We start from the raw sequence: 27,132 nt of genomic DNA, 5'->3' as shown, positions 1-27,132 counted from the left end.
GTTGTGATTTACCTTAACCACAACTATGTTTTGTTTGTTCTTTACGAAATTTCACATTTTGTAACAATTAAAAGATTAACATCGGCGTCGCATTGTTAAATGCAATATTTATTTTCGTAAAATATTTTACATAGAGAACAAATTATATTTTAGATAAAAAATTATGCTGAAATTATGATATTCCACGTTAGCTGTAACATAACTTCAAATAATTTTGTCTTCTGAAATTATGACTATTGATTTACTGAGAGCACAATCCTATACAATTTATGCTTTGTGCGTTAATTATATAGAATTGCTACTGCTCATAAACAAGTTTCCAGAGGGTGGGCAGTAGCATCCTGTGCGTACCATAATACCACACTGCAATCTGCAACCCGCCCGCCAGCGTGGCGATTATGGTATATCTTTTCATGGATATCTTTGGGGAAGGCTATTTATCGACTAAATCTCCTAAATGTATGAGTGGATTCGTTTCTTCCAAGTATAAAGGTCCTATTTCTACAGATTATAAATTTGAATTTAAGCATTGTAAATTTCTATGATTTTGAATTCGAAAAAGGAATCATATTTTTTTTCTAAAGCTTCGTAGAGTAATTGGCCATGTTAAATTAACGGCCATTAATAAAACGTTATTAAACCAGCGAGTAACACACTAGTGATTAATAAATGTCTGTATGAACTACAAATAGACCGCTATTCGTAGGTAAAAACATTTTGTTTCTTTCGGAGAGGCGGCGAAGCAAAAAGTGTAACAAAGAGGAAGCTGGGCAAAAAGCGTGACCGACAGACAGACCGGCCGTCGAAACCAGCAGACATCTGTTACCGGCGGTGTGAAAAATTGCGAGGGTTCACGTGTAGGATTTTTCAAGAAATTCATCAGTTGCTTTTTAAAATATATAATTTTCAACATCAATTGTTGCAATTTTTATTGTCAATCGCATAATTACGCGATGAAAAAATTTCTTTCGAATAGGCTTTTGCTAAAGATTTAAAGCTTAAAGATTTTTGAAAACTCTATACGTTGATATAATGCATACACATAGACACATATATATATATATATATATATATATATATATATATATATATATATATATATACTTCTTCTGCCCGGTTCAGAATGATGATTTTATCGAGAAGAGGTTGGATATAGATTCATAGTTTTATCTTGTTTTTTTTTTGTTTTTATTTTTATTTTTATTGTGAAGCTATATCAATATTTTTCGTTATAAATGTGATTGATAGTATGAAGTTATTGATTAAAAACTTTTAAGACGTCAATGTAAAGCTCACTTAGCAGCAAAAAGCTTAAAATCTTATGCACTTCTCTCTAATCATACAACAACTTATGTAATGTGATCACTCTGAAACTTGCAATGGCAATACAAAATCGGTAGGGGCGAATAACAATAATTAATTTTAATATGTAGTAAATTTAATTTTTATCTGAAAATATTTATTTTTAAGTAAGTTATACATTATATTACTTAAGATTACCTTTTCTTTGTTTTGTACTTTTTTTTATTATTACATTATTACGTTTTAATAACATTAATTGACAGACAGTACATTCGCATTTGTGACATTTGCTGTCAATGATATTCAACCTTTTAAAGTAGAAACCTATAACTCTAAATAAAAAAATGTAATATCCATCAGTAACAACGTACTATAGCGTATTCGAAGTTGCCATGCGCCCGTTAATTAGATTATTTGTCATGTCAACAGCGTTCCCGGACGAAAGCGCGCGTTATTCAATTTGCGAACGATTGGGACGCCATGATGGAGTATTGACAATTTGTTACGGTTACCGCGCGAATGCCTTATAACGTGTGATGAATTGGAAGTTTTGCTGCAAACAATTTAACGCTGGAATTATAAGTAGATTATATTGTTGTCGTTTTATAATTTTGAAATATTTTCTTTGAACGTAACAAATTTATACATATTGGTTTATTTAATATAAGTTTTATTACGGAGACTTTCTTGGTGAGAATTGATCGATACTTACCGGGGACTGCTAGGAACGAACATAATTTAAAAAAATCAAGTCGAATTTATTACCATTCTTGCAAAATTAAAACATTGCTTTTTTGTCTAAATAACATGTCGGGGAAAAAAGTCTGTTAAGAAAAGTAGTTTTTATCTGGCTGGTTTTGATGACATTAAAAAGGTTACATTAAGAAAAAGAATAGAAAAATTATATTTTGAGATATTTAAAATTCGTTTTTTTTATCAATCAAATTGTGGGAATCGAAAAAACAAATTCGATACATTTCAAAATATTACTTCTATAAAAGAAAGGAAATTTCCACGAAAAAAATTATGTATGTTAACATACAAATATTAACAAATTGTTTAATGTAAAAAAAAACTGTTTTAAATTGTAAAGTTTGCGGTGAATTCAGTCTTTTGCTCTGCTTAATGTTTTTACAGCAAGTCCTAATATTTACGGCCCAGGCGATCGGATACGGATTATCTATGAAATATTAGAATCTCTGGACTACCTACTTTCTAAATCAGTTTAGAATTTTGTCTGTAAATAACATTTAAAATAAGAAAAAACATATTTAAAAAGTTTTATTCTAATTTCATATTACGTAATGCTATTAACACTATTTTATTTTTTCACTTAGCAAGAGTGTTTTAACATTTAATGTTAAACGAATTTATAAATTATTTCGCTAGAAATGAAATGAAATAACGATAATTTATCGTCCTAAATAACAAAACATTAAAAATTTCTATTTCATTTTGGAAATAAATTGTCTATAATGATCACGATAAATATGTCACTTGCAATTTGCGAAAACATTTACTTATTAAGTTCTTAAAAGTCTTTTCGATGGCATATATCTCATAGGCGACATTTAATACTTAAAAAATTGTACTTCAATAAATTGTCTATTAGCCAAACAGACCTTGAGGAAAAATAACTTGATTTTTTTGGTAACTTCTGTTAAGTACACACCTTGTTGTTATTATCGCCAGTAAATCAATTTTGACGCAATAAAATTACGCTAACAGAAATTATCACACTGTTTTGTGGTGATGATTTTTTGTATATAGATAAATACATAAGAGGAAAACTGTTTTATCTGTTAAAGTTTTTCTTATTTTTCTCTGCTTTTAATGCTTAAAAATAAAGACGTAAATGTGCAATGTATTTTGTCAAAATTGAATGGTAGTGTGTCAAGTGTGTACTCTTTTACAAATAAACTTTTTGGCAAACCTCATAAACGGCAAGCTTCGACGTTAATATTAATAATAGTTTATAAATTTGTTTAGATTTTTGTTATAATAAAATGGTAATAATTTTTTTTGTTACTTGACTACAATGCTGCGTATGTGCATTTCAAAGGGCCAGGGCGCAGATGGCATTTAGCTTAAACCTCTTTTATAAGTAATAAAGCTCAAGGACTTTAGAAACCTCGGCACGGGCCGGTACATCCTACTATATTTTAGGATTGGATGAATTAAATGTTATTATAAATAATATAATTAATCACAGAAAACCATATAACGAGTAGGAATGAAGAAGTAGTCGCATGAAACGTAATCTTAAAAACTGGACATCGTTATGGCGTCGTTAAGATATATTAAAAGACTTTTTTACTTAAACATTGTAACATGCAATAATATAACAAAAATTCGGAAATAATATACGTAAATGTAAAACAAAGGAACGGACGAAAATGCCTTTGGAACATCGATCCTAATAATAAAAAAATAACAAAAACCGGACAAAGTTAGTATGTGCTCTTCTCAATTCATATTCAATTAGGAGGAAAACAATATAAATAATCGAATTCTGTTTAAAGCTCATTCAAAGTCCGTATTTTCAATATATTATTCAAAGTTACTTTCGAAGAAGCTGTAACAGCCCGCAGGGCTATCGACGTCGAAAGAGACAACAAGATAGCAAACCATTAAATTTCGGTAGCGCCACCATAGATGCTCCGATGAATGCTCCTTTTGACACTAAGAAGACACAATACTAAATATTGTATTACCAATAAATAATCTCCTTATAATAAAGATATAGCTTATAACTGTCCGTTTATTTTATTCAATCGTTAATATTATTTATGTAAACTGTTCAACTATGTTTAAAAGATTTTTTGAATAAAGCATTTTTCTATTTCTATTTCTACTTTTAGTTTTTACTAACCTGTATAACCCTCATGGGGAGTCCTGTCTCCTTTGCAAGCTGCTCCCGTATATGCCGTGTAGGTTTCGGAGTTTGAGAGAAAGCTGATTTCAGTATCTCTAACTGCTTTGCTTTTATAGTCGTTCTTGGACCCCGCCGTTTGGAGCCACCGTTGCCGTCATCGGGAGACTTGTTCTCGGCTTGCGAGTCTCTGGTCTCAGGGTCCCCGTCCAACGAACCCTGGGAGAGGAGCACATAAACCTGAATGCGACAATGTGGTCAGATGGTTCGATCTGTGACTCTCGGTGGTCAAATTTTAATATCCTAGTATACGCCAATATAACAGTCAAGAATTTAAATTGTAATCAAACATATTTATGTTTGATTATAATTCCAATTTCTCAAATGAGTATACTATACTTGTAGAAAGTTACGTTACGTTAAGTATAGTATACTTGTAGAAAGCTATACAAAAATTCGTTATAAAGTAATAATGACATATAACTGACGGTAAATGTAAAGAAAGAGTTATGAAGTAAATTTTAAACAAAAGAAAGTTTGTAACCAATATATACAACGCACGCAACACACGCGACGCGTTTTTAATAATAAAAATAATTGAAACTAGGAATTGAAGAAATGTATGTCAGAAAAAAATAATTAAGTTTAATTGGTTATTAATTTATTATATCACAACCCCTAATTGAAAATTTAGACATTAAGATAAACGTCAGTAAGCGATAATGGGAAACCTAAATAAATATATTACTGAAGGTATCAACGCATGATCCACTGATTAACATATCTTAAATATTTTACGTGATGTATAGTAATTTCAGCCCATAGACGCCCAATGTACAGCATAGGCCTCCACAACGATATCTATGGGGGGGTTATAGTATGGTATTATGGTACGCGAACATGCTGCTGTCCAGCTTCTGTCAACTTGTTTGTGAGCAGTGGCAATCCTATATTATTAATGCACAAAGTGTAATTTATATATTTTTGTATCCCGGGAATTGAACCCGATCGGTAGTCTTAGTCCTCTACCGCTGAGCACTCATTGCTGCACAAGAAAATAAAAACATTTACAACTAAACAAATTATTTTTTAATTGTACTCCTGTGATTATGATCTTGTGATTTTTATCAAGACATTGTGTTCTTACACTTCAATACTAACTTTATACGGTAATTCTTAAGATGGTACAGCGATTTTGTTTATACTTTATTAACTTTGACCAGTAAATACAACTAACTGCGTAAATAATTTGCAATTTGTAAATCACAATCAATATATCAATATGGATGTAACTGCGCATGAAATTCTAATTATATTAAAAACATTTAAGTTTCAACTCACTTGGTCTTCAGAATCTTCGTGGGGCTTTGTGTCTCCATTGTGGGATAGGTCTGAATGCAACGCGGGATGCGGCGCATGCGCTGGACTGCTCGAGTTGTTCGCAGCTCTCGATTCATCTTCTTCTTCTTCATCAGACCCTGAGCCTAGCAGCGAATCTGCTGTGGAAGAGAAATTTAATAAGAAACAAACCCTTACTAGATAGGCAATAAGCATTTTTTGTTTTATGACTCCTGCGTTAAAAAAAATCTCGTTCGCAGTTATAATTGGTCTAAACTTTTAATTTTTTTTGTCGTCTTGCATTTAAATTTTTCACAGATTGTAGAGCTATCAATGCACTTAGTGAAAATATCATTATTAATTTCAGAGCTTGGGGACGCCATAAACTTATCATTAACATATATATTATTTTTAACTAAGAGATGTTAGATTTTTTAGGTTTCTTAGGTAGATGGTACATATATTTTCTCCAGTCACAAGGCACTTCTAAAAAGGTAAGTTTCAAACCATAAAATCATCATCATTATTTCAGACGTAAAACACCTACTGTTGTTGAAAATCCTCTCCCGTAGATTTCTGTTAAGACTGGTTGAAAGCAACCAGCATCCTGCTTATTGCAATAACCAACAAGATCGCCTTATCCACCTTGTAGATGACATCAAAAAATCATTAAAAAGTTTAAATTGAAGATTAAAATAATTTTCGTAATTTTTATGATACACTATTTCTGTATTAAAATTTACAGAATTCTCCATTTTGACGGGGTAAGTTTTCTAAACCTTGTTTTTGCGTAACTAAACTTAAAAGGGTTCCCTAAGAAGTTTTAGCCCTGGTACGTATTACTTTTACTGGATTGGAACTATATGATAATTTTTCTATTTTCTCATAACTCGCCAATAATAAATTGAAATTTTTATCCACATAATAACATTTAAAGTTATCACTCGTGTACACCATGAGACGAAACTCGTTTGAAGCAGATATTAAAATCAAATTGAATTCCCCTACAAGGCATTTTTCAATTTAATGCTACGAGTGATCAATACGCGTCCTTATCTGAAAAAAGTCACAAGTACGGACTCAATTTTTTTTGTTTTTACTTTTACAATATTCTAAATACACTAGTTAAATAGCAATAATATAATATAGCTTTTAACTCTCAAACTCTACTATCACTTAAAAATCCTTCACAGTGTAATAATTTTTAAAAAGTATTTGTTTAATGAACTTCCTAAATTTATTACAATATAGATACACTAAATGAGAGTGTGTTGTAAAACCGTACACAACAAAACGTTGCTCACAAAACTTACTAATTTTATAAAGTATATTTAAAACTCCAGCAAAAATTTATTATATTTTATCTATATTAGTGCAACTCATCTCATTCTAGTTCTCATTCAGTGCATCTCTTCTAAAATTAACTTATCAAAAAGCAATAGCTTGGACCCTTCGAACGCTTAACGCAATAAAAATGCAATTTTAGAAAGCGACTCCCCCAAAAGAATTGAAAGAGAAAGAATTAGCCGCAAAAACAATTACTTATGGTTGATATGGGGTAGTGAGTCCCCTACTCAGTATTTTCGAATAAAAGCGAACTCTTTTTATCGTTGCGAATTGATTTTATTTCCATATACCGATGTCTCTTACGGCAGTCTCAGATAAAACAATTTGTATAGTCAAAATAACTACAAAATATATAATTTCCTTGATAATATTATTTTGTATTTTTTAATCACATGTATAAGAAAGTAGAAAACATTTAAATAAATTGTATATTATATATATTATGAGATATCATGAAACAAAATAAGCGCATTATCGCTTAGTTGCGGAAACCACAATGAGAATATTAGAATATATTTTTTTATGGCTAAAAACAAAAAGTAGGGGTCAAATGAACCATTTCAACATTACGGAATAAACATTGGGGTAGGCGGCATGAATTATTTGCGTAGAGTAACCCAAGAGGTTACTTGAATGCTCTTCAACCAATTGCATAATCAGTTATGATTGTAATAACGTTATAGAAGGCAAAAAACTATTTATTTTACATAGATGCTATAAATTTTCTATTTGGAGATTTTTTAATAAGTATTAACTCATAAAATGACACTGACAATGAAAAATACAGTTTTTGGTTATAGGTGTAAGATATATAAAGCTTGCAATGTATAGCTTCAATTGCTGTCTATTAATACATTATACACTCTATCCAAAAATCAATGGTTTTATAAATAATAAATAACGTAATAATGTAGAAGGATACCATACATAAAATTAAAATTACTATGTATTCAAATTAATTATTGATTACTATTTCTCCATGTAGATGTCGTCCTGCCAAAAGGTATTAATCTATCGCATTCTAGTATAAAAGTAAATTAATGTAACATATTTCACAGTGATCACTTTAAACAGGTTAATTGTAAATATACTTTAAAGCTTTTTATTGACAAATAAGCAATACATTCATTTTACACTTCTTACCAACTATACTGTACATACATATACATTATGATACACAAGAGAAAGTATTGAATTTATAAGAGCATATTTTATATAAAAGTGTAATAATTCTTTTTTATACAAATATAAATATATAAAAGGTTGTTAATTAATTATGTTGTCCATGGTTAATGCTTTGTAAAAGTTTATGTATACATAGCATTAACCATATATATATATATATATATATATATATATATATATATATATATATATATATGCATTTATTTCATAGGTATATTGTTTAAATATTTTGTAATATGTTTTACATGATGTATTTATTTATATCCAAAAAAATAATTATCGTAAAAAAAATAAACATGCTGTAATGGGCATAAATTCTCTACGCCTATGTATTTCAGAAATGTGATTATTATAAGCATATAGGTTCATATTTAATACTGATTTTAATTTAATTTTACGGTCTAAACGAGCGCGTTGCGGATAGCTTGATCTCACCCCTGACAGATGTTAGCACTCGCCTACACGCCCTGATGCTGCCCCAGGCGTCTGTCGTACCCCGCGCCCCCCGGCCCTTTCAATATACTCCTTAAATTCACTCTTATTGCTTAACCGTTATTTCAGATGATGTAATCTTGTGTGCGCACACACACTCGTTTGTGTGCGCACACAAGATTACATACACACACGTGTTTATCAATTTATCTGTTCTGTTCTAGATGAAAATAAGCAATCAAATATAGGTAAAAAAGTACGGTGTCTTTTGACACAAGTATTTTATAATTTGCTAATTAATTTAGTTTTTGATATAAACATTTTAGTATTTATTGTAGAGGATTTTCTAGAGGAAACGTAGTGTAGGACATATACACACATAATCAGAACACGCGGACTTATTAATGATTCCGGTTCCGGCCGTTTCCAAAAGAAGAAAATCTACGTGGGAGGCTTGTGCCAACAGTCTACACCATTCGGCTAAAACAATGATAGTGATGAAGACTGTGTTTCGTTGCAGCATGTCACTGCCAGTTGAATAGTGTCTTTTTGAGAAAGCACGTCTTTTATAAATTTTTAATACAAACACCTCATTTGTTTTTTAAAAAAGGTTTTAAAATACATCATTGAAAATGTCACACCTTTCTCTGAGTGTATGACAATTATTCAATAAAATACGTCAAGCGATGCATCTGACGTTGGTTTTTTTTTATTAATAGCTTGCGGATTTCTGATTCGCGAGCCCGCAGTCCGAAGAAGCTGTAAAAGCTAAAACTGCTAACAGCTTCCAGCGCTAATCGAATATAGCCATTAAAAATAAAAAAGGTAATAAGTAACACTTTATGATTGTATAAACAACATTAGCTAAACAAATCTAAAATAAGAAATAGTATCACAACATCGCGCTACCAAGAAAACATGACTTATTAATCCCGTAACTTTCCCGATCCGCCCTCTTGCGTTCACAAGAAATACTGCAAGTCATTGCTGGGGATCCGGGGAAAGTTCATTATAAGTTCAAAGCAACTGCCGAGAGAACCTTGAAATTGCTGACTGACTTCTTGACGCTAGTATAGTTAGCAAAACAAAACACTACCCTAACAGCACAAAGGTTATAATCTAATGGTGTTTATAAACTAATAATCGTATATTAGTTTAGATATTTATTTTTAAAACGCTTACTACAACTGGTAAATGTGAACACAGCTTTCTAATGTAACTAAGGTGAGTGATAGGGATAAATAACAATTTCATAACACGAATACATGTTAAATTAGTTATACCTATAGTGTCTTCTTTTATAATATATGTGGTTAATAATAAGGTGGAAATTTTTTTGTTCAAAAACCACTGTAAGTACTTTTCTTTGGTGTCGATTTTTATGAAGTTATATTCATAAAAGTTAACTAAATTTACAAGCTTGGACGACGGTCTTTCTTTTTTTTTTAATAATTTAATAACAAACTTTTTCAAGCTTTGCGGTATTACGGAAAAATTAAATCAGTTTGCTGAGGTTATTATGATAATTGTAACGCGGGTGTCATTTCAAGCCGTGTGAAAACGTTTAAGGCTACCGTAGTAAAGCCGATATTTTTCGTTACTTTTATTTTTGTGTACATTCAAAATTAATCGAATTTATTCAGATCAACGATCGACGCAACTTATATATATTATAATTTTGAATAAAAATTAAAGTTACATTTTTCTTTACTAAACTATAGCATGTCCCACAGAACAGGTAGCCGATGGGGCTTTAAATTTTTGGAGACATCGATCCTAAAAACTCGGTATAAACATCCAGTTCCAAGGAGAACACAACATAAGGCTATCTACATTGTAAAAGCGCTGATTGTAGGCAGTTTCAAATCAACGTGATTGTAAATCTAAGGAAAGGTGTATTCGCAGCTGTGGACTTCCTGCGGTTAAAATGGTTATAATGTTGATGATTTAACGGTAATTAGTTTAGGTCCGTTTTTTATTAAATAAAGAGAGACCATAAATGCATTGTCATAGAAATGTGGTGCCGGGCGAGATTATTGCAGACATTTAACTCACTACTACCTTCTCTATTCTTCAAAAGCTAAAAAAAGATCAAAAAACACCCTTTGCAATCATTTTGACTCTAGTTTTAAAAAATAAGACAATGTTACGAAGAGAATTGTAATTACGAGTAGAATGCGTCAAGATCGTGAAGACACTACATATTACGAACTTAACATGGAAGTATAAGAATAATATTTTTAAAAACGAAATATCTCATGTAATCATTACAGGTAGAAAGACCGTAAGACTGTAAAAAGCCGAGACCAATTGACGTGAAAGTGACGACAGGAATTTACAACGATGTTTTATGTATATTTATTTATTTATTCATCTCGTTATCAACTCGCGTCATTGGTACTATCATCATATCAGCTGATAGACGTTCACTGCACATAGGCCACCCCTAAAAATGGCTACGATCACCGGTCTTACTCTGCCGACATCTAGCGACTTTTCTATAGGTAACTACATCGTCGTTTCACCAATTATTTATAATTAGTCTGTACATTTTTCTAAAATTGTAAAATAAAATAAATAAATAATTCTGTAAGTAGAAAATAATCGTGTGAATTTCGGTTTGAAGGTAATTGTCTTACGATAGAGGGGAAGTGTACGGGCCTTGAGCGACCTAACGCCCGGGCAAACACTCGAGGGTAAAACGTCCGGGCATGAAGAGCACTCACTCGCCCTCTGTTTTGCGCTTTGCACACACTTCTACGGTGCTTCCACTGTTTACTTTAGGGCTTCGGAGAGCGATCGAGTACGGAGCGAAAGCGATACAGATATTTTGTGGGTAGCACCCTGTTTTACAAGTGAAACAAGCTATCGATGAATAATAATCAGCTATTATTATCAGTGATCGGAATAAGTGCCCAGATTGCGTACCTGCGAAGTGATAACACGAATAAGCCGTTTTATCGGTAACTACGAACGACAAGTAGTTTTTGTAAAAAAACTATAAAAGACACATATTCTCCTCAGGCGACTCGTCAAATCGATTTGAAAGCCTTAAGTTCTCGAAATTCGATTTTCGTCATCATATTCGTTTCAACCGTAGAATATCTATTACTCGACTAACAATAAGACTGTGAGTGTCCACTATGTGGGTGGACGTTACTGCGTTTGCGGGTCAGTGATCAATCACCATATGTCGGTAATTTTCATTCATCTACTAATAGTTTGTTTATTCTTGATTCAATCTAGTAGAGAAATACCGAGTATGGCCACTTAAATTGCTTAGAATTCCTAGGAGTCAATTGAAATTAAAAATATTATCCGAAACCCCGAGTTTTCAGAGAATACATCCGCGTAAACAGCGTCCCCTGAACCGTCAACTAGACGCACGGCCCCCTCCTGAAATCAATTTAAAACCGCCCCCCAAATAAACGACTTCCTTTGTCCCACTCCACGGCCCTAATCGAATTTTGGCGGCAAAACAGCCTTTTATTGTCGCTGAGTTTTGAACGCGAAACATTCATTTTCTTTGACATTCGTAAATTATTTCCATGGATTCCCTACATTACAATTTTAATTACTTTATTATTTAAATCGTGCCTTAATTATATTCGATTTTGTATGCTACAAATAATCGCAAAGAAATAAATATATATTCCTTGTTCATAACTTGAACGTTACATATTTGCGACGATAAATGATAAATGGAATTGTAGGTATCGAACGCATTTTTCATTTAAATTTACTTTTATTTATAAAGATATTGGATTTTGTTTTCCGACATAATATCGATTGATAATCCATTCAACATGCCAAAACCTTAACAGACGTCTATCGGCGGATCTATAAGAGCGTATTAGTGCTGTGTGAGCAATAAAAATCACAGGATATTTTGTGTTACAGGCACATTAAAGTTTGTTATAGCGTGTTTATGGGTCCGACCGTTAATTCGGCCACCATCTTAAATGTAAAATAAGAAACCGCGAGATAAGGATCTAAGAACATAAAAGATATGGGAACTCTTTGTGGAGCCGGTAGCCGGCGCGGGGCCCACGCCCACGGCGCACACGGACGCGTTGTACGCACACACGCGTCGACCGACACACACGGAAGGGTGGTGTACGCACACGTGGGACGCAGGGCTACGATTGGCGGTCCGTACGGCAAGGTCCACGCCCTCTTTTATCGACGTTGCGCCGGGAGCGTGCGTGCGGACGCGTGCATGCCTGTATAGGTACAAGCGGTATAGGTACAAGCGATATAGGTACAACTCATATTGGTATGACCGAGACGCTGAAACGTCACTGTGGGAAATCTGGGCCTTTGTGAACATTTTTCAAGGGTACTTTTTTGTGCCGAAACCGCGGCTATATCAATTTGCATGGAATTTGTCGCATGCCGCGGTTCGAATTAAATTCCGTTGAGTGCTTAACATGCTTACTCCGAAGCGAACGCTAGATACCGTTGGTTAAGGATAATGTATACATGTATGTTGACTCGTTGCAATTATACTAGTAATTTCATATTTAGTAAATAGCTACCCTAGTATTTCGAAAATATCAAATTACGGCAAAATTTCTTGTCTATAAATAACTCTTCTTTATTGTAGAATTTAATTTATCCCAGTTGAGGTGAATTATCACAATTTATTAACGTAAAAGGAACATATGCGTGTGACAAATTGTATTTAACGTCACAAATTTTAACAAAACGTTAGACATAAGCAATCCTTTTTCTATTTATTAATGGGTTGTATTATTGAATGATTATTACACGTTCAAACCATAATGTTCTTTATAATAAAAAATTTTGCTACACTACATAAAATGATCGATCTCAATTGCGTTTACTTTATAGCTATAGAAGAGACATATAGATTTCATTCCCCGATGATTTTACTAAATAAGAATACACGGAAAACTTATATTTCTTATCTATGTACAACTTCGGCAAAAATATTCACATTGAATACGCAAATATTGCGACTTATTACAAATCCATCCTAAAATTAACATATCGCCGCTCCGGCTGAATAAAATAATAAGGATTTCAGAAAAGACGGAAAAACTAAATATTGGTTATATCTCAAAAATTGTTACACTTAAAATTATAATCTTTGTATAATTTGAAAAATAATTGTATCTATTCTTTGCATTTCGAAAAAGAGTTTTTACTTACATGTTATAACCTTTTTGTTCTTGTTTGCTTGTTGAGAAAAAAAAAGATAACTTTTCTTTTCCGCCATTTCAGGCAGAAATTTATAGAAAAAATTGACAAGGTGTATTGGAACTTGTATATATATAAAAACCGATAAAATTGATATTGGTGATTGTCATTTTATTCAGTGGTGGCGGCTAAATGTCCTTTATTCTGATTACCTAACAAATTTTAAATTTTGCATAATAAGCTTTTGATCTCTGAGACAAAAATAAATGTTAATACAGTCATATGTTACATACGAGTATACTAATAAAGATCGTTAAAAAAATAGTAACCATAGTTGTGTGGATTATTCTTTTAATTTGTGCAGATTGATTCTAATGTAACGCAGTAATATGTGCTTTTACTTTTAACACGACAACTTAGACAACAACCAGAAAGAGGATTGGGTTTTTCTTTTATAATATCGACAAATGCTTAGCAAATGCAAACCCGGCGGCTTGAGAACTAACCTAATAACCTGTCATACGAAACGCATAAAGAATTCCAATTTGCTCTCGAATAAGTATTCGAGAAAACAAAATGCTCGAGAATACAAAATTTCTGTGCAATCGGTTGCTATTTTATAATAATTGAAATATTAGTTGAACTTCTTACACTAACATTACTACTTGTTCGAATAGCATTAAAAGAAAAAAAACCGATAGAAACTCCAGCAACGTTTCAGAACAAAACACTCGTCTAATTGGTAAATCCAATTGAATAAAAATACCACATATATTATTGAACACGTAGAATTGACTAAACTTTGAATTAAATTTGACTTTATGCTTAGTATAATTATCTATGGTTCCTGACATATTGTCGATGACGCAACAATATAACAACAAAGGTAGCCGAATCTCCGGGGTAGCGGCAGGAGGTAGTCGCTCGCCGTGAGTTGTGCTTTCCACATGGTTTCATTCGCGCCCCGTTGTGGACAGACAACGAATGAAAAAAAGTTTCTTTTTTAATCTCCCTATAACGCTTTTTTTGCTATTTATTTCTATCACAACTTAAAATATACACCGATATCACAAAATCGTCTAAATTATATGACATAAGAAATCAGTAGTGTAATTCTTAAATAGTATTTAACAAAACGCATTATTAAATTTGAGTTATTAATACTCAAATTAGTACTATTATGGAGGAAATCAAGGTCCTGCTGCGGACATCCTGCGGCTGAAAGGATGCTGATGAAGTAGTAATAATAAAATAATAGCATTTTATATTTTAAGTTGTTCGTGATTTTAGGACATTTTTGTAGTTGTCTGTCTAAATCTACAATCAATTCTAATTCAAAATCGACAGTTACAGGCACTCATTCGTAAAGAATCGTCAATTATTTTAACATTATAAGTAATTAGCTATCACCGGAGTATTGATCAGCTGAGAAGAACCGGCGAGAAACTAAAGAATTGCTCTTTCAAAATTAAATTTAACAATGTTTGATGTACATACATATACACTATTATACAAATCCTGTATATAAGACATCAAACCAATTTCCACAACCTGTAATGATCTAAAAACCCTTAAATGCTATACAAGTTTTAATTAATAATATTCAATTAATTTAAAATAAGAAAAGAAGAAGAATTTAAAGGAAAGATATGATTTAAAACCTTTATTTGCGTATATTCAAGCCTTTGCTGATATTTTAAGCTTTTTAAGATGAAATTAACGCATTACAAATTTATTCTAGATTCATCTGCGGAATCTGCAAATGCATTTTGAGCAAAAGAATAACTGCGGTTTTCGACAGACGACACATAGGTTGATTGTAAGACAACGCCACAACTCATAAATAATTAATGAAAAAACATCGAGAGGATTACGGCCCTCAACGTCACTCTGAGAAGAACCTTATGTGACTACAGTAAGTACACTGTAAGTATATTGATATGTATTATACCTAAATTATAAAAATACAATACACACACATATAACATTTATCTATATTTAAAATAAATACCTATGAAAATATTGATAAAATAAATCTATCAGCAAAAATTGCTACATTGCTTAATCGTGTAGACATACACAAGACCAATCGCCCAAAAAATCAATAATGTATACACGAAGAATGTACACACTCACTGGCAATCATCGCAATCAACTATATTGTTTTATTTATTAAAAAAAAAGTAACGGATCCCATTACTTTCAATGAGCAGAGAAATGATAAAGTACGGGTCACGACAAACGACCCGCGAGCTCCTTAATTCCGTTGTCCAAAATAAACAAAGGGAAGATAATAAATAGCGTATGGTACATTCGAACGGTAACAATATGTCAGCGTCAGATCCCATCATTAGGAGCACCAAGCTAGATCCAACACAAAGGTATGTGCAGCGCTTGGACAAATTAGTGGGCAATCCATCAGATAGCTGTGAAGAATCAGCGTTAAATTATTTTTTTATGCGCCGCAGCGAATTCTATGACCCCGTAACGAGGCTGCTGTGTGTTCTATGAACAGGCTCGCTGTAACCGATCGCTTAGCAGTTATAGCTAATAACGTTATTTTTTTAGAAATAATAGCATGTGTTGCTTTCTGCGATTCGTCATACATTGTACTGCGTTTGCTACTGTTCGCTAATCTTTAACAATTATAGCATAGAGCTACAAAATTGATATTGTTATATCCAAGTATAATATAGTAACGATCGTTTGCAAAGATAATATAATAATAATAAAATAATATGTATTATTTATTAATTAATAAATTTAACGATTTAATCTAGAAATGATGTTTAAAATATAACATTCACATAACTTACGAGAATGCTAAAATGTAACTAAAATAAAATATGAAAGTTAGCTTTATTATCAGTGTTTGCGTACGTAAAAATAGCAGCTATTGCAACAAATCGTGCGACACTATTATTAAATATGATATGCATTTATATTTATAACATAAACAGTAATATATTTATTTTTAAATAACTGTGCCTGCTATTCCGTCCACTTGGAATTTAACAAAAAAAGTATTTAGTTATTTTTTTTTTGTTTAAGAATTTTTCTGAAATAAAAGTAACCCTAATTATCCTTTATTATATCAGTTACCTTCCCATATAAGTACCCTCAAAACTGGTACACACATTTCAGAGATTAGCCGGAACAAACAGATAGACGGACAAAAATTATAAATAATAGTTTTGGTATATGTACCGTATATATGTTCATGTGCGTGTAGTAAAAAGCGGTTATTTTAATATTACATACAGATACTCCAATTTTATTTGTATTTATAGATATTACGTAATTTATGTATCTTGTTTCCATATGGACATACCTCGTTTCATATGCTTAGGCCAATTTCAATCTCCGTCAATAATTTAATATTAGTTTAGCTATTTTTCGCAGTAAAAATGAAACAACTTTCAGCTAAAGATGCTAATTTCTATTTTCATAGGTTATTAGGTTTTTTTTCTTATTTCTTTCACCAGAAGTTTCGAAAAATATAGGTGTAATTTGAGTATGATTGTTTCTTGATTTCATTTGGTACTGTAATGGGATGCTTTAATCCGAAGTAACGTAGAAAGTAAGGAGTAAATAATATAATGCGCAGAGGGAGCTACGTGACCGCAGATCGTGACCCTCCGTGATTGCGCCTGCGTATTGCTTGCGGTGGCTTCATTTTATTTCTTTCTATATCTTTTACCTTTGACTGTATTATACTTTTTTTTATTTATGCGACTGAAAATAATAAGAAAAGACAAGACTTATATATAAAATGTAATAAAGTTTCCACTAATAAATGATATAGTTCAATAATTAGTGAACACTACAATATTTAAAATATATCGACAGGATTGTAAATTAAATTAAAATGAAATCATATCATCATCAGGTCAGTAGATAGACGTCCACTGGAAGGCATAGGTCCACTTTAAATATTCCCACAATGACCGGTATCACGCTGCCCGCATCTAGAGTTTCCCTCGACTTTGACTATGTGACGGCTTGGGATGACTCGAGAACCTTTCGACCTCAACAGCCGTCATTTACGGTTGGCAGTTAAATAAAATCATTTAATACAAAATATAGATTAATAATTAAAATTATTTATAAATGAGATCGAGTTGAAAAACGAAAGAATAAAATATTTAAAAAGTTTACGAAAAATTACATGTTGTGATCGACCGAAGTTGTGTCTTATTTATGAATAATAAACAAACATTAATGCATTAAAAAGTTACTTCATAAATACAATATTATTAATTATATTTTCAAGTGCATCAATAAATTGCGTTGATGCTTTTTTCACACGTGAACAGGCGATAGTATTAACCACGTGTAAAACGTGGAATTTAACGATAGATGTCACAAACACTTAACTAGTATTATAATGATCTTTCTATGGATATTACAAATATATCAACTGATAGTTGTTCTAAGGGAAAATATGTAAAAAAAATTGAAATATGAATGAAATCCATAAAGTTGTTTTAAAATTATGAGAATCTGAAATTATTTCTCTTGAACTTTACAAAACATTTAAAGCGTCAAATCAAGTGAAAAAATATTATGGCCTAGACTAGTCTAGACCTAGATTATGGTATAGACAAATGTGCGCAGGCATCAAGATCATAAACAACTGCTGTAGTAAATGAAAACAAAAACAGATCCGCGCGTAATCGCAGAATAAATAAAACATGGCCGAACAAGTTGTCACATAATGATATGGCTGACGCTAATGGTGGACGGGTTGAGTTTGCCTTGCAAGGCATTGATTGCCTTCGTTATTAACGCGCCGATAACAACTTCATTTTTTTAATAAGTTACAAAGAATTTTTATTTATACGCAAAGCTTGAGACTTTCAAGTTGGGTACCCGCCGTATTTCAGGGCTGTCTTTCATAGAGCTAGCACTTGTTTAATATTTGATGATCAGTAGAAAGGCATTATCCATAATTCATCATAATTAATAGCACATCTAACTTTGATGTGTGAGCAGTTGTAGCCCAGAAATAAGGACTGAGATTCGCGATTCCCGAGATTCAACCTTATATAAACCCTTTTTGCATTAATTATATAGGATTGCCACTGCTCATAAACAAAATTCCAGAGGATGGGCAACGTTCTCTGCGTAACATATTACCACACTAGGATTGCCGAACCGCCTGCGAAGCAAGGGAATTTTGATTTATCAGTAAATAGCTCATTGAAGCTTTTAGACCTAAAACACAATCAATCTAAATACTCCCTTGTAAACTAATATCTTTGTAATTCATAAAATAAAGAATATATTGAATGATTTATGATTATGATCAATGTGTATAGGAGGCGACTCGACTACTATATATGGGCATGCGAAATCGCACAATGAGATAAGAAACCGGCGCACGCGCAACACACACCGTGCCTAATTGAACACATCCAGTCAGGTTCAAATCAACGGCGAAATAGCTCAGGTAATTTAGATGGCTTGTATAAAAACTCCCCGGTTTTATAGATTAGATCTTTGTTTAGTGTTTCTAGTATATATCGTTCCTTGATGATGGTGATTGGATGAGAAAGAATCAAAGTAAATAGATGCTTTAGAAATGTGATGATGAAGAAAAATTTTGAAGATATCGTACATAACGCACTAATCTCAATTCTTTGTGGCGTCAAGATCAAGCAACGTTTTCCTGAGATTCTCAAATTTTGAAATACCTTGGCTGGATACAAGTCATTTCCAATCGGTCCTATTGTAATTCTACTAGGAGGCTTGTAGAAATTATGATGAAATTGTGAAATTATGAAAGAAAAAGTTATAGCAAGAGTTTCAGAGAAATAAAATTCCGAAGATCGCAAAAATTCTGCGATGGAAGAATCAGGCTAGATAAACCCATGCGTTCAAAATGCCTTAGAGAGGAAAAGTAAAGAGAATTTGTAACAAGAGTATGCAATCCCCGTGATCAGGTCTACTCCGACAAGAGCATACAACTGTCAAGAAGTTATGGCTAAATATTGTTCCCACTGCGGGTTCATAACAAAGCCTTCTCTGAAAAGGAGGGAAGGATCCTCCACGCTGATCCTACGCAGATTGAGGCATAAGATGTGTATGCCAGATCTTTTCTTTCGCCATTTGTAATTCAAACTGATAAACTATCTTAAATAAAATCGGTTGATTTATTACAAGGAATTGTGTATACAAAAATTTTAGTACCGTCTTTCAATTGATATTACTATTTAATTTTAAAGATCAGATATAATTACATATTTTTTGAGATGTTATCGCTGTTATAATATCTGGTTCTGTAAATAGATAAAGACACATTGAAGTTATAAAACAGGATCTCATATATAGGAGTTAATGTAAAAACTATTTAATGATACGTCTACCGAACAGTAGAAACCTTACATAAAACCTGAATGCACTATAATTAAAAGGGCCGAGCCAAACACGATCAATCTCAGCTCCATCTCCCCACTTAAAGTCAAAATAATAGATGGCCAACTCTAATGTCACTTTTTTCCCAACAGCCGACGTACACGACTGAATTGACAGGTCATCAGCGACGGCGCAGGCGCAGTGACGACGCTCTTTCTTTTCACCCGAGACGGCCGAAACAAAAGAACATTAGTGCAAGGCCATCCACGCTGTTATAATCCTTAGACAGTAGCAGTAGAGGCGCTTATACCGTGAAACGCGCACGCGTGTAAACCTTTTGTTATTGACTGGAAGTGCCTCCCGTTCGGTTCTTTTTTCGAAAGATAATCTTCAGCGGCCGAGGCGTGAAGGCCGAGTGCCACACAACATGGCGTCGACAGGTTTCTTCCCGCTTTTTTACTTCTTTGTTCCTTTCCATTATTGTCTATAGATGTTTCGTTCCCGCCGTTCGATTTTTGAATAACTTTTTTGTTTTATTTCGCATCGAGGCGGCGGCGTTCTTGTTGTTCCTATTTATTTACATACATGTTTAGATCTATTGAGAGATGATTAGGTGATTTTAGCGTTCGATTTCTTCTCGGAACGATTTAAACGTAAATGGACCCCATCAAAAGGATCACATCAGCTGTCAAACTGGCATGTTTAGTCGTTCGCAGAATACAGTGATTTAGTGGCCATAAAGTTTTGAAAACAATAAACCCAAGGAGGCCAGAATCGGAAGCCAATGAACAATTGACGCATTTCACAGCGTATTTCGTTCGCACTCAGAAAATATTGCTATTATAACGCTGAAATGAAACTCGTTTGACGTAACTTGAGGTCATAAAAATATTATTTAGAGACTAAAAGTATACATAGATTATTATGTCAAATCTTTATTAATAAAAAAAAAACAATCATAACTTTATTGTAGAAACTGATATATTTTATTTTATTTTCTAAATAATACATATTTAATCTAATCACTCAATGCACTTATGATCAATAGGCTGAAGACATTTCACAGCCATTATGATTACGAGTAAAAAAAATTATTGTGAAAAAATAGAAGTTTTACATCAGCCTATATAATGAATCTGTTCCTTCCGGAATACAATACAAAAATTCATTCAGTAAAACACTCGTTCACGAAAGTTTTCATATAAAACTGTTATAATCCAGTAGTTGCCCTATCATAAATTATAAACGTCGTCCCCGGTTTCTAAACAAAAGTTTTATATACCACAAATGCGCACGGAATTCTAGATTCTAAATATTACGACTATACCATAAATGTCCGGTTTTGCCTACAATAATTCTTATTTCAATAAATAAATAAATGCAATGGTATAATATATTTTGTAGTTTTACTCTGCTAACAATGTAGAATCATAGACTCTTTAAGAATCTAGCACAGCAAGGATATAAAACTACCGTAACTAATCATAATAATTCTATTTTTTTGGAAATAGAATTATTATGATTAGTTAGGCAGGAACATTTAGATCTCTAGAATAGCGAATGTAACCTACATAGCCCAACGGATTGGCAAATTGAAGAGGCAGTGAATAGGCCACAGAACGGATCGCCGCCATGACCTTAAAGCTCAGAAGGGCGACATCAGTTCGGCAAGCGCAGCAGACACTTTTCTCACAGTCAGACGACTTTTCACAAGGTGTACAAATGATTTTGTCAAAGTCATCGAAAAATAGATGCAGGCCGTTTACAAAAAATCCTATCGAACATCTATGGAGATGGCTTATGTCCAATAGCGAACGGCTTACGACTGAAACGGTGATGAAATATTTTTATCTGTATAGGTTATAGAATATAAGTATCTGGAAAACTTTCTGAACACTACCACCTCAAAAGCGGTAAAATTGTAAATAATAACAAGCAACAATGTTCGTCTTTAATGAAAAAATGTGATTAGATCTTTAGAATAACTAGAGTCACTCATTCTTTCAGCCAATGGATGGTCATTGCAAGACGTAGACCTTCACCAAAGATCGCCATCGACCGGCTAGCTAGCGCTGCGATTACGGGCTCGTGTTCGCGATTCGAGAACCCTTCAGCCAAAACGGCTATCGGTTACAAGAGCGATGTGCCTTGCCCACAGGCACTTAATACAAACAATTCTATGAGCTATGACGGTGATATTAGCTCTTTAGCGGACCTACTCATTTTTGATTCTATTTCGCAGCGAAACTCCGAGAATAGAATGATTATTAACTAAAAGTTGTATCCAGTTTCAAGTGTTGAGTTAGGATCTAACACCGCTAGTAGGTCTAATGGTCCGTGCAAATATCGTTTCAGTGCATGCCTTTACAGGCGCTCCCTAAGAAGCAGTAAACTTTGCAATTTGATAAGGCTCTTAGAAATAGAAACCTTTCGATTCATTGCGAACGTTTCGAAATTTTTTAATTACATTGCATTATTAACCTTGTTTGCATGTAACTAAGTTTAATTTCATTTATTTACTTCGATTACATGCGTTGTTTATGTAATGAGTGAACCAATTAAGTCTTAATGAAATGATCAGGGAAAGTTGAATCTTAATATTCATGTTACAAGGTTGCGTTTGGTTTGCCTTGTGGTCGGTAAGGAAGCTGTGTGTAATGAGGCGTCGCGGCTTCGATTCCCGATTCAGGCTATTAAAGTGTTAAGGTTAACTTGCATAATGCCACGGTCGGTTTGTTGGCATATGTTTTGTATGAATGGGGCATTTTGAGTGAACAAGCGTTGGATTGAGTATCGCGTGTCATTTGCGGCTCAGCGGTCAAGTTATGGCGCTTCTGGGAAGTTTGATATTCACGATTTAACGACATGGGATCAATGACCTCCACATGTTCGATTGAAATAACGCTTTATACAGGGTGGACCATTAGTTCGAGCGAATTTTAAAAAATCATTGCATAAGAAATACAAAACAAAATACCATTTAACGGCAAATTCGAGAAAACGGGCAGGCATAACGCTCATGGAATAACAGACATTTTGTTGCGAATGTCGACAGTTTAATAATAAAATTAACGGCTCTTGTATTATCCACTGATAAACTGAAAAAAACACTGAAAAAAACCAGTGACGTGAGGTCTAGACTTTGAGGAGGTCACGGAATATCCCCTCTACACGATATCAGTTTTCTATGAAATATTTCGTTTAAAACTACTAAAGACTCATTGGATGTCTAAGTAATCGTGCTATCTAATTGCAACTAGGACCCGCTGTTGTAGGCTTTGAATTATGCAATTGTGGAAAGAAAAAGTTACGTAACTATGATGTGTATTGATTAGAACGAAGAAGAATGCGGCGTGGGTACGCCTCCTATCAGCTATAGCAACGAAAAAGTCGAGGTCGCGAAGTATATAGATTTCCAAGAGGTCTGGTTGAAATGGCCTTCAATCTTCAAGGCCTTCAGCCTTCAATCCACGACTTTGAACAAGACCGTCAGTCAGTTCACCTTGTGCGTGGACATCCCGCACTGCACTTGCCGATTCGTTGTCTCCACTCGGAAACTTTAAGGTCCATCGTACAACAAACATACATACATTGGTAATCAATGCCGATTTTGCTTACAGTGGTAATAGAAGCCTAATATATATATATATATATTTTTCAATTTAATTTAATCTACAAACAATAAATTATCCCTCATATTATATATTTAGCATTTTACTGATATTACATAGTAAAAACCCATCAATTCCAGCGTAATTATTGTATCATTTTCCTATTAGCATCCAATCAGCTGTTATAACGTAGCATAGTCCAGCGATTTGAATTCAAACGGCGTTCGCTCATTACACGGACGGTAATGACTTTGGGACCAATGAATAATCGACATTGGTCCCTGTCCGGACAGAGGGTGACCAGTTTAAGGGACCTCGCTCTTAGTATTGGTCCTTCGCACGCGCCAGTCTAGCTACACTGGATAATCAGAATTATTTTATACATTATAACTCATTGAATTTAAATAATGTAAATGAAACGAGTATATTTAACAATTCATTGATTTTCAATTAGTAATATCAGAAAAATACTAATCTCACCTAGTCGAGATTAGTCGGTACATGACTTTGTACCACTGTAAACTTTAACTCGCAATAGGCGGCGCACATGTTCGTGCAACAGACGCCAGTAAGTCCACGGGTCTGTAGACGCGGCGAGGGTGGGCCTCCACTAAATGGATCGACGACATAATTATGAGCAAGAAAAATCCATGGATGCACGCAGCACAAGACCGGTCATCTTGGAGACATTCAGGGGAAGCCTATACTTTGCGGCGCCTAGAGAGCGTCAATCGGCTGATATATGATATATGCATTAAAAAAATCGCCTACCAATTTTCTTCTACAACAAAATTCTGTCGGTAATTTTTCCAAAAATTCCAAATAAAACTTAATGACTTGCACTAGTTCTTTTAAATAGAGTATTCCAAATTGTATTGTTAATATGTATAAATTTTAGCTGTTTTTACCCATAAGAGAAAATTGTGTAAGAAAAATTGTAAAAAATTATAAAACGCTGTCGTGCCTCGCAGCTGTGAGAAGAAAGATCCGTATCAAACAGCGGCAACCCTCTCCCAACTGTCAGCGTTTAGTTTAAACGAAAAATAAATATTGTAAAAAAAAAACACTAGCGATATAAATTAGACTTAATAGAAAAAAGTTCTTCTAAATGAACCAATGAATTATCTTAAACGTTACAAGAGGTGTAACTTCTCCGCATTCCATGCATTTAACGTCCATACGTCAATAAATATACCATAAATACCTAAATATTAGAATTATTTCTAGAGTTTTCTATCTGCTCACAAGCAGTTATCCGATTCAATAGTCTATTCGCGTTCTAGGATTTTTATTTCATACAAATGCTTTGTGTACTGCGAAAAATCCATATCTTTATACATAAATGCGTCTAAATATTCGATAGCTTCATATAACTCTTATTATGACGAGTGACTAATAATACAAACAATTAAAACCGTTATAAGTAATGTTTCTACCTCGCTGGCAATCTAATAAATGATTTCTGATTGTGATATGTGATATGTGATTTCTCAGCGTTTCATAGATTCACTGTACGGGTCCATTGCCTTTTAAAGACAGAGACCGCGGAAGTCTACGAGGATAATTTAAAGAGATCCCTTGGATTGTCGTTCACCTTTACCAATCAGACTTCTCTCTTCACCTAACCAAAATTAAAATGATCGTCCAAATGATGCTTTAGTTCCCGAATCTGACATTCGTTTTTGCAGATTAATTAAAACTCACTCACTCAACCACAAATAAACGAAAAAATCGTAAAAACGGTACAAATATTATTAAATTCCATTTAATTTTAATATAAGTAATAAGTTTCATGTTTTATCTGTAAGACTCCCGAAACTCCCTCCGGACCCTCTCAATCATCCAACAGGCCCTGTTAGGGTAGATAAGGAAATATATATTTCCTGCGCTGTCGACTGAAAGGTTTGCATCTAAATCTAATGTTATGAGATTGGTGCAAGCACTTTTAACACTATATTTATTAGCGTAATTAAGTTACTTTTTTATTAACCGAGTTAGTCAAAATTATTTCATATTTTACCTGTCGATACATTTATTTGTCTTTTATTTATTGATTTTGTAACACATTTTCGTAGAGACTAGTTTACTTAAGCCGTAATTTGAATCCATAACGTTAGCTTAGTGAGACAAAAAAATACTTTTCAAAGCAAGTAATAATCAAAATAAATTGAGGCATTTTTAATTTAATTGTGTCATTTGTGTTCCGTAGACGAACGAAAGCAACCGTGATTGCCCAGCGTTGAATTGGTAGTGAAAAGTTCACACAGCGTGCAGAACAGATCCGGCTGGGGTTTCATTTGACAAGGTGAACCGGCAAGCGTTCCCTAGGAAAACCACAAGGTAGACAATTGGCTATGTTATGGTCATCGGAAAATCATACAAGGCGCATCGTACCGTTCTTATAGAAAATTTATGATTGTCGCCAATGTCCAATAGTGATGATGATGAAATTCATTTGTAGGTATTTATTACATTACCTATAAAGATAGTATTTAATCTTGATATTGTATTCGTATTTTAATTTTTTTTCATTTCGTTACAAATTATGCATGATATTTAGAAATTGTGCTTGTTTAAAAAAAAATCATGTTTGTGCCAGTATCGAAAACAAGTACCGCATCCATTATGCGGAGTCGTAAAATTAGTAAGTACAGCAACATCACAGCGGTTTAATGAACTTTCGGAGCTCGCACTGAACCGGTGATATCGTACGCCGCCAGTGGTCAGCAAACACTGACCACCCGTCAATTTCACGCCATTTACACGCGCACAATGCTCGCGCGAAAAAGGAAAAATAATTATTTGAAAATGGAAACAGCTACGGATTAGAATTTGATTTATTTAAATGAATGAAACTTTTCTTTTCTTATTTATTTTGTCTAGCTTTTGGTAACCTAATGAGACTATATGTTTTATTACTTCAGAAATTTAGTTTAATAACGAGATAGTAAATTTGATTAATCTTATATGAAAATTATTTCATTGATAAATTGACTTGATTAATTCTTTGCATAGTTCTTAGTTTAAAAATTAAAAAAAAACCTTGATCGATTGACAAAAACGTATGTTAATTTTTTAAAACCTATTCTAATTTTTTCTTTATATTTATTTATTTCAATTATTATTTTTCTAGTAAAATTTTGGAGTAATAATTTGGGCATATGTTCATAACAATTTGAGAATTTTAATCAAATGTAAGGGCGGTGCAAATAGTTTTTTTACACAGTTTGATATCGTTGCGGCTAGTATTCCTTTTCGTAGTCTTAATTTAAACGAGAAATTTAATTAAAATTATGTCCTTAATATTTATATTTCACGATTACGTTACTGGCAACCTTTGTCTGTTGGTAATTTTTGAATTTAATAGTGGATAATATTTATCCTCATGGAGTAACGCGTAAAAAACCGCGATACCCGTCCACCGGAACGGCGGCCGGCGTTTCGACAACTAGCAATTACTAATAAACCTCTCCAAAAGTCAAACCGTCCTAATTACGCTAAAAGCCGAATTTAACCCTCGATACG

General features: G+C 33.2%; 1 protein-coding gene across 3 annotated transcripts in view; it reads right to left on the bottom strand.

Annotated features, from left to right (window-relative positions):
- Lim1 (LIM homeobox 1) overlaps nt 1-27,132 on the bottom strand; it is an 81,552-nt gene that overhangs the window by 25,043 nt on the left and 29,377 nt on the right. For 2 of the 3 annotated variants that reach the window (XM_068767511.1, XM_068767512.1), the window contains exons 4-5: nt 5,516-5,673; nt 4,175-4,414 (exon numbers count right to left, since the gene is read on the bottom strand). In XM_068767511.1, the coding sequence (XP_068623612.1) occupies nt 4,175-4,414; nt 5,516-5,673 (398 nt within the window). The remainder of the gene's footprint in view (nt 1-4,174; nt 4,415-5,515; nt 5,674-27,132) is intronic. The other variant, XM_068767513.1, reaches the window with a different exon arrangement.

This window comes from Battus philenor, unplaced genomic scaffold (assembly GCF_028537555.1).
Source record: "Battus philenor isolate CCGP_79_NKW_IND1 unplaced genomic scaffold, ilBatPhil1.0.hap1 SCAF_23, whole genome shotgun sequence".
Classification (NCBI taxonomy): domain Eukaryota; kingdom Metazoa; phylum Arthropoda; class Insecta; order Lepidoptera; family Papilionidae; genus Battus; species Battus philenor.
Note: the sequence above shows the minus strand (reverse complement) of the source record. Positions and strands in the feature narration are given on the sequence as shown.